The following is an 8,921-nucleotide window of genomic DNA, read 5'->3' as shown; positions in this document are numbered from 1 at the left end:
TCGATCATCCTGCAATCTCCTACCCATCTTTAAGATTTTTATTTAGAGAGGCAGAGATAGGGAGAGCGCAATCAACAGAGAGCAATCATTAGGTTCGACAGCTCACCTCAATCATTCGTATGTCCTGTGTGGTTCCAGTTATTCTCAGATGTTCCTTTTTTTGGACAAATATTCTCCAGATGGTTTATAAAAGAAAAAAAAAATGCAGTCTTCATAGACCATGTTCACAAAATCCCATTGAGTTGGAATTACAAAAGGATGCTATATGATACAAATTCCATAGATGCATTAATGCATATCATTCACTAAGTACAAATATCTACCCTAACTCTTTTTTGTTTTGAAAAAAGAGACAAATAATATCTATCAGTTCCTAATAACTCATAGATGAACAATGAATACGATCCCGTATCCTTCATGGGGTAATGGCCGTAAACGAACTGTACAGCTTAGACATACTACTATGACTAGACTGTCCGCGTTTTGAAAACCTCCAGTCTACGATTGAAATGTTCCAAAACATCCGACTGTATCCTGTGCAAGTTCCTACAACTTCTAAGCCATGCCAAAAACCAGAGAGCCTGCATCACACCAAGAAAAACAAAGGAGTGAGTTCATAATCTGTTACACCGCTCGGTCTGAAATCATTATCATGTAGGGCGAGAGTTCGGTTGATTACCCAATGTTGGGAGAAGGATCGTCAGAGCTGCGATGCCGACGATTTTCAGCGGCATTCCGGTGACCACCATGTCCTTGATGGTAATGTACCCGGTGCCGAAGCCGACGACGTTCCCGGGGGATCCGGTGGGCAGCAGGTACGACAGCTGCGCGCCGATCGCGCCGGGGACCATGAGCAGCAGCGGGTGCACGCCGATGGACTTGCCCAGCTCGGCCAGCAGCGGCAGCACGAGCGTCGTGGTGGCGTCGTCCGAGGTGAACTCCGTGATGACGCCGCTGAAGACGCAGGCCACGGGCGCGATGGCCAGCGCCGGCGCTCCGCGGAGAAAGCCGAGCCCCTCGGAGAGGATGTCGGTCAAGCCGCTCGACTTGAACCCGTCGGCGATGGCGAAGCCCGCGCCGAGGAGCAGGATGATGTGCCACTGCAGCTTCCGGCACTTGCCCCAGTCCATTAGCTTCTCGACGTCGTTCTTGCCGCTCGGGATGATGAACAGTAGCGTAGCCATCATGATCTGCACACATGCATTATTTTGCAAGTTGCCATCTGGTGAAGGTCTGAAAAAATAATCTGGATTTTTTAACTAGAAAAAGTCCAAATTACTCCCTTCAAGTCTATATAACCCCTAAACTATGTTTTGGTTCAATTTACCCTCTAAACTATACTATTTGGTTCAACTTACCCATAATACAATTTGTCATTTTTGTTTCTCCATACACAAGTTGAATTTTAATTTGAGACTTTGCAGGGTGGTAGTGAACGTCATAATCTATATTAAAAAAATATTTTTTGAATTTTTTATCATTAGTTTTTATATAATTTTGTATCTCAACGTTAAATTTTATTATTAAATATCCTACCCTATCAAAATAGTGATGAAAAATTTATGATATATTTTTTAACATGCCTTATGTTGTCTGCTATCATCTTGCAAAATTTAAACTTAAAAATTGACTTGTGCATGGAGAAATAAAAAAGATTAATTGTGTTAAGGGGTAAATTAAACCAAATGGCATAGTTTAGGGTGTAAACTAAAGCAAGAAATATTTTAGGGGTTATCTAAATTTTGGTTATACTTTAGGGGAGTAATTTGGAATTTTCTTTATTTTTCCACTTACGGTGACGGTTCCATCCCCAACTTTGCCATCGAATAGGACTGCCCACCCAGGGATGTCGTCTGTCAGACTCCTGGTCATCCATAGAACAATGAGACCCTGCAAGAATCAGCCATTGATCCTTTGAATTCTCTTGTAGAAACCAATATTAGAGTTTACAGGTTCAGATAGAAATTGACCAGAACAAGAATTGGGACAGAAATATTAACGCACGGCTTACCCCAAAGACGGCCAAAACCATCTTCTCTGCAAATGCCATCGGACCTGTCACAAATCAAGATGGAGACCCCGTCAGAAAATCCGATGGCAATAATCAGTACTACAATAAGGCTTCAGTAACTGTCAAAGAAATAACCAAAACTAAAACGTGTCTATATTTCAGAATATTCCAGGCTGCGCATTCGGCATTGGTCAGATCATTAATGAACATGCTTGCCATTCCTCTCGACAGTCAACGGAAGCAAGGAGGCAGAACCTACCCAGCAAGCCGAGCTCCCTTCTGAGGTGGCTCCTGTCGAGGTATGCGGAGAGCGCCCTCCCGGTGTTCTTGGAGCAGTACATCAGGCAGAGCGTGGCCCAGAGCGCCACGAACAGGACCAGTGAAATGGGGAGCCCGAAGGACATCCAGGAGCTGAAGGTGATGGGGCGCTGCTCCGGGAAGTAGGTGGACCACATCCCCACCAGGATGATGTTCACGCCCGTGCCCGTCAGCGTGGCGATCCCGCCGATCGCCGAGGCGTACACGACGCCGAGCACCACCGCCTTGGAAAACCGCTGGACCTCGCGTGCATCCGAGCCTCCCTCCAGTTCGTCGCGGGGGAGCCGCTGCAGGATCCCCGTGGCCACCGGCATCATCATCACGGTGCATGCCGTGTTGTGGATCCACATGCTGATGAACATGGTGGTGCCGCAGATGCCCAGCAGCAGCAGGTGCGGCTTCACCGGGTCCCCGCAGAACAGCGCCGTGATCTGCGCGTCGGAACGAGCGACATCACAATTCACAACAGAGTTAGTTCTTTTTTTCTTGGTCCGGATGCAGAGTTGCAGACATGCTCTCAGTCGTTTAATCGGCAAAGGCGAGAGCGTGCGGGCGTACGTTGAGGGCGAGGCGTCGGTGGATGCTGTAGTGCTCGATGGCGAGCGCGAGGATGAAGCTGCCGAGGACGAGGGAGATGACGTCGTCCATGTAGGCCTTGGCGACGGCGTCGGAGGAGGAGATGCCGAACGCCGGGAACAGGAACAGCGGCGCCATGGACGCGACGGCGAGCGGCACGGCGTCCGTGATCCACCACAGGAACACCCAGGCCAGCACGCCGAGCATGTTGCGCGCCGCGGGGTGCCCGCCGAGGTCCCCGAGAGCACAGATGAGCGCGCACGCCGCCGGCCCCGACGCCACGGCCAGGTACTTGTTGGCGAGCATCGCCCTGAGACCCGCGCAGGACCGTCCCCTCGTGGGCCTGTCGTCGTGCACCGGCAGCAGCGCCCTCGTGACGTCCTCGGACGAGCTCTCCCAGCAGGCGCGCCGCGGATCCATGGTCCAAGGAATCGGCAGCTGACAAAACCGTGCGTGTGCTTGTTGATGAAGTGTGGCGTCCGAAAAGCTTGCCTGGTTTTATAGGCTGGGGAACACAAAAGAAACATAAAAACTGTTGGGGCTGCGAGAGATCATCATCTGGCCATTTGCACGTAGGCGAAATGGTCACAATCTTTACCCCCCCAAAAAAGAACAATGATTTGAGTCGTTGGGTGACAGGGTGAGGGAGAAGGTCCAAGAAGAAGAAGGTGCTCCACGTTGAGCCACGTCAGGTAACGCTTACAATACTAACCGCACTGCACTTTCCTCTGGCTCCCACGCTGTGCCACCAACCTGGTGATTAATAATGTGGCGCCCACTTGGCGTCCAGATAAGCACGGCCCCACTTGGAAACCGGATAAGAGTGAGTAATACTGCTGCCGTCGACGCCGACGTGTACCGCTGGCCTGCGCGCCTCAGCCCTTGAGGGGCGGAAGAGCTGACCGCGTTTGGTCATTGGTGGCGCACGGGGCGACCTGCGCGCGCACGGCCGGAAGCGCGGTCATGTCGACATTCCCCGGACCTTTCCACGCAATCCTGCAGATATCTCCACCCACGCCACGATATTTGGGACGTCGAGCTTTCAAGGGCCCGCCCGGGACGGCGACCGGCGGCCGCGGCCGATGCCAATCTGCATCGGGCGGGCGATAGGCTGACCAGGCGGGAGGATTGGTACAGCCTCAACGAGTCAACGCAAAGCCTTTTTCTCTGACCTACCGATGTGGCAACTCGTAACGTTCCTTGTTTGAATGAATCCGTCGTGTCCTGCCCCGGGACGCTATGTATGATTATAATCTCGGTCTGTGGGTTTCTTCTCGGTATGTGCACGCGTGTCGCCCGGGCGCCGGGCGGTGCGAAGTGTGTTTGCGTTGCGTAATGGCTCGCGCGTGCTGAAGCGGAGATATCAAATGCCAAGGCTGATCCGTATCGATGATTTGCCCCTAGACGTACGTTACTCCCTGCTAGCCTAAGCCTGACTTTGTTCGCCAATCCATACACGGCAGATGCGTTGCACCCCGCAACAAGTTGCATGCTGAATCGAGCCAAAGAGGCCTTGCTCCGTTACTTGCCTACTGCATGACGTCAAATCGAAGCGTCTGCCGATCCGATCTTGGACCGTGGATTTTCCAGCTGATGGTTGATGGATCCTTCGTGTTTCCGAGGACAGGACGGCGGGCAGATTCCGGCAACGGGGACTAAACATGATCTTCAGTTTCGGTTGGTGATTTTAATCGGGATAAAATGTTCCCTCGGTCCACTAGCCGTTACAACCAGATTAAAGGAGAGCTTTAGTCCCGGTTGATCTTTAAAACCGAGAATAAAACTCTCCCTGTCGGTGGTCTTCGATAGCTCATTTTTTATCTGAGATTAAAGGTACTTTAGTCTCAGGTCTAAAATCAACCGGATAAAAGCTTCTTTCATCTTTGATCCGTTGAAACCTTCACGACAAATGTCTATACAGCGAGTAACATAAAACAATCTAGTGGACAGGCCCGAGCGCATGGGCGTGCAGCCGGTACGCCGGTACAGGGCCCCCAATTTCCAGGGGCCCAAAATATTTTCTACGCAGACACGCAGGCCTGCAGCCCATCAGGCACCCGGAAGCAAAACAGGTTAATTTAGCTTGCCTGCAGCCCATCAGGCACCCGGAAGCAAAACAAGTCAATTTAGCTCGGTCAGTCTCCGCAAGGCCCTAACTCCGCCGTCTCGCATGCCTCCGCGTCTTGTCTCCCATCCACGCGATCGCTTTTTGGTTTTCTCATCCGTCCGCCGACCAGCGCAGGCAGCAACCAGTAGACGTCACCGCGTGATTAATTTGCCGTTGCTGCCGGCCGATTAATTTGTGAATTGGGATCGATCGTCGAGTCTCCACGAGTCCAGGTACCTAATCTGGTTCAGTTAATTTTTAATATGTTAATAAATGTTAATTAGTGATGATTAATATTATATTGATCCATCTAGGTGTTCGGTTATCTTTGTTCCGGTTCTGAATTATCTAGTGTTTCAATTTGAGGTTGTAGTCATGTCTTCTGCAAATCGGTCTAGAAAGTATGAATCTGGTTACCAAAAGCGTAAGAAAAAACAAAGAATAGAGGATTTAACTCAATCTCAAAAGGGTGCTATGGATAAATTTGTTAGAAAAGAGTCCACCGATAATCAATCACTTGGTCAAGGACAGGGAGCTGCACTTGATAATAATGATGACAATGATCCTACAGATGGTCAGATAGAGACAGAAAATATTGTTGGGGTTGAGGAAGTTAATGATGACAATATTGTTGCAGATGTTAATGATTCCTTTCAGCCTGATATATTTGATCCTAGATATTGGGATTCCCTTGATCATAAACAAATTGATATTTTAGCAGAAAAGGGCCCTACAAGAGATTTATCAATTACAAAAGGTCCTAAGGATAGATATTCCAGAAGGTTTTCTGCACTATTCTATACAAGAATTTTATCAAATGGGGAGCATTGTGATAGAGATTGGCTTGTCTATTCTAAGGAACTCGACAAGGTCTTTTGCTTTGGTTGTAAATTATTTACAAAAGGCCATCGAAAAGGTCAGTTGGCAAATGAGGGGTTTAATGACTGGATACATCTTGGTATTAGACTTAAAGAGCATGAGACAAGTCCAAATCATGTTTTGAGTATGACAACTTGGTATGAGTTGCGTAGTAGATTGCAAAAGGATCAAACTATTGATAAAGATGCTCAACGACAACTCGAGAAAGAAAAGGACCATTGGAGAAAAGTTTTGTTCAGAATTGTTTGCATTGTTAAATTTCTTGCCAAGCATAATCTAGCTTTTCGTGGGACTAATAGCAAAATGTATGAAGATAGCAATGGGAATTTCTTGGGATTGGTAGAGATGTTGGCTGAATTTGACCCAATTATTCAAGAACATGTTCGTCGTATTACAAGTGAGGAAACTCAAGCTCATTATCTTGATTTTAAGATTCAGAATGAGTTGATACATTTGCTTGCTTCTGCTATTAAGTCTGAAATTATTAAGAAAATAAAGAGTGCAAAGTACTTCTCTGTCATACTTGATTGTACTCCTGATGCAAGCCACCAAGAACAAATGTCTTTAATTATAAGATATGTTGACTCATCTTCAAGTGATGTTCGCGTAGAAGAATCCTTTATAGGATTTTTGGATGTCAATGATACAACTGGGCAAGGAATTTTTGACGTGCTAGAGAATGAACTAAAGCTCCTTGGTCTTGATATAGATGATGTGAGAGGACAAGGTTATGATAATGGGTCAAATATGAAAGGGAAACATAAAGGGGTAAAAAAGAAACTTTTGGATGTAAATCCTCGTGCTTTCTATTCTGCTTGTGGTTGCCATAGCCTTAATTTAACACTTTGTGATATGGCTAAGACTTGTGGTAAAGCTAAGGATTTCTTTGGAATCATCCAGCGCATCTATACAACTTTTGCTAATTCTACCAAGAAATGGCAGATTCTGAAAGATAACATATCAGGATTGACTCTTAAGTCAGTATCAGCTACACGTTGGGAGAGTCGTGTTGAAAGTGTTAAAGCTATAAGATTTCAGTGCACAGACATTCGAGAGGCTCTACTTCAGGTACCCAATATTATTGTACACTTGTACTGATATTTGATAATGATGTACTTATTTTGGCAATCTCCAACTATAACACATATTTTCTTCCTTTCAATTTCAGGTATCTGATGTTGATAATGATCCAAAAACAAGCAGTGAGGCTAAGGGCTTGGCAAACAATGAACTTGGAGAATATGAATTTATATTGTCAATCGTCATTTGGTATGAGGTATTATATGCCGTTAATTTAGTAAGCAAACACTTGCAAGCAAAAGATATGCTTATTGATGTTGCCATTGAGAAAGTGGAAGGGTTGATTTCTTTCTTCAAGGGTTATAGGGAAACTGGTTTCTCAGAAGCATTAGAGATTGCCAAAGGGATTGCACTTGAGATGGATATTGGTACAACGTTTCGTAAAAGAAGAGAAATTAAAAGAAAGAAACAATTTGATGAGAACCTAGATGACACAAATGCTACTACACAATCTGCCGAGGAGCTATTTAGAATAAGCTATTTTTTACCTATTGTTGATCAAGCAATTTCCTCACTCACAACAAGATTTGAACAGTACCAGAGTTACCAACAAAATTTTGGTTTCCTATTTACCTCTGAAACATTACAATCATTGGATGACACGAGTTTGAAATCTTCTTGTGATAATCTTGGGGCTGTCCTTACAAAAGACGGAAAATCTGATGTTGATGCCAATGATTTGTATGTGGAGTTAAAGTTTCTTCAACATTTCATTCCTAAAGAAAATATGGGTCCTATTGAAATTCTAAAGTTCCTAAAGCGGCATGACTGTTTTCCCAATGCAAGTATTGCATATAGAATTCTGTTGACCATTCCTGTGACCGTTGCATCAGCAGAGCGAAGCTTTTCAAAATTGAAACTATTGAAGTCATATTTACGTTCGACAATGACACAACAAAGACTTAATGATTTGGCTACAATAGCACTTGAAAGTGGATTACTGGAGAAGATTGATTATGAGCATATTATTGAAGATTTCATTTCAAGGAATACTAAAAGAATGAAGTACTTCAATTAAAGATTATGAAAGCAAAAGTTGAATAGGTACGATTTTTGATATATCTTATTGTGATATATATCATATATCTTATTTAAAGTTCTATTTTTTTTAAGGTAGATCTCATTTTAAAGTTTGGTACAGGGCCTCGATTTTTGCCGGCTCGGCCCTGCTAGTGGACGTCGTGCGCCGGGCGCAACGTACGTGACAGCTCGCAGCGACGGGACGGAATACGTCCTGGCTGGTCGCCGTCGACGTCGGCCGGCACAACCACTCAGGCAACGATCGGTCCCGGCTGGCCGGCGCGCCTAGTCCTGGGACGCCCGGTGCGGCCTGTCCAGGGCTCCACCGCGACAGCGAAACGGTGCTCAAGTTGGCTACGAGCAGTAGGAAGAATCTGCTGGGGCAGCCTGCTGTGCGGCGGCGCACGACAGCTAGCTGCTCGAGGCGGCCGTGGATGACGATGGGTTCGCCGCCCACCGCGGGCCGCGGCGAAGCGCGGCCGCCCGCGCTCGGGCGTGGGTTCTGGCCGGCGTTTCTACGCTTGGGTTTTTTGAAGAACCGAAATATTCTTGGATATGCAGAAAAAGAAAAAGAAGCCGGCGGCATCATCGGGCTCAAAAATTTTATGCCACCGCCCGCGAAGGTTTCTGGCTCCTTTTTTATGCCTCCCGCGGCAGACCGAATATGGGGTGTTTGGGAGACAGAGCTAAACTTTATTCCTATCACATCGGATGTTCGGATGCTAATTAGGAGGACTAAACATAAGCTAATTACAAAACTAATAGCAGAACCCCTAGGCTAAATCACGAGACGAATTTATTGAGCCTAATTAATCCATCATTAGTGAAGGGTTACTGTAGCACCACATTGTCAAATTATGGATTAATTAGGCTTAATAGATTCGTCTCGCGATTTACCCTAGGGGTTATGTAATTAGTTTTGTAATTAGT

At 46.4% G+C, this 8,921-nt stretch overlaps 2 protein-coding genes across 3 annotated transcripts; one reads left to right on the top strand and one right to left on the bottom strand.

Annotated features, from left to right (window-relative positions):
• Positions 1-223: 223 nt before the first annotated feature.
• LOC117844530 (tonoplast dicarboxylate transporter) lies at positions 224-3,637 on the bottom strand. Its single transcript, XM_034725226.2, has 6 exons — positions 2,888-3,637; positions 2,271-2,760; positions 2,012-2,055; positions 1,795-1,890; positions 680-1,190; positions 224-581 (listed from the first exon to the last, which is right to left on the bottom strand). Exons 1-6 carry the CDS (start codon positions 3,323-3,325, stop codon positions 556-558), a joined length of 1,605 nt encoding a protein of 534 aa, XP_034581117.1. The 5' UTR covers positions 3,326-3,637; the 3' UTR covers positions 224-555.
• Positions 3,638-4,844: 1,207 nt separating this feature from the next.
• LOC117844529 (uncharacterized) lies at positions 4,845-8,131 on the top strand. Of its 2 annotated transcripts, XM_034725225.2 has the most exons (4): positions 4,845-5,245; positions 5,327-6,959; positions 7,060-8,015; positions 8,113-8,131. In XM_034725225.2, the coding sequence occupies exons 2-3, from the start codon at positions 5,388-5,390 to the stop codon at positions 7,987-7,989; spliced, it is 2,502 nt and encodes an 833-aa protein (XP_034581116.1). In that variant the 5' UTR covers positions 4,845-5,245; positions 5,327-5,387; the 3' UTR covers positions 7,990-8,015; positions 8,113-8,131. The 2 variants fall into 2 exon arrangements, with proteins under 2 accessions (XP_034581116.1, XP_034581115.1); XM_034725224.2 differs by lacking the exon at positions 8,113-8,131 and having other exon boundaries at positions 7,060-8,093.
• Positions 8,132-8,921: the final 790 nt, after the last annotated feature.

The sequence above is a fragment of the Setaria viridis genome, chromosome 2 (assembly GCF_005286985.2).
Source record: "Setaria viridis chromosome 2, Setaria_viridis_v4.0, whole genome shotgun sequence".
Classification (NCBI taxonomy): Eukaryota; Viridiplantae; Streptophyta; class Magnoliopsida; order Poales; family Poaceae; genus Setaria; species Setaria viridis.
This window is presented reverse-complemented; position numbering and strand designations above follow the sequence as displayed.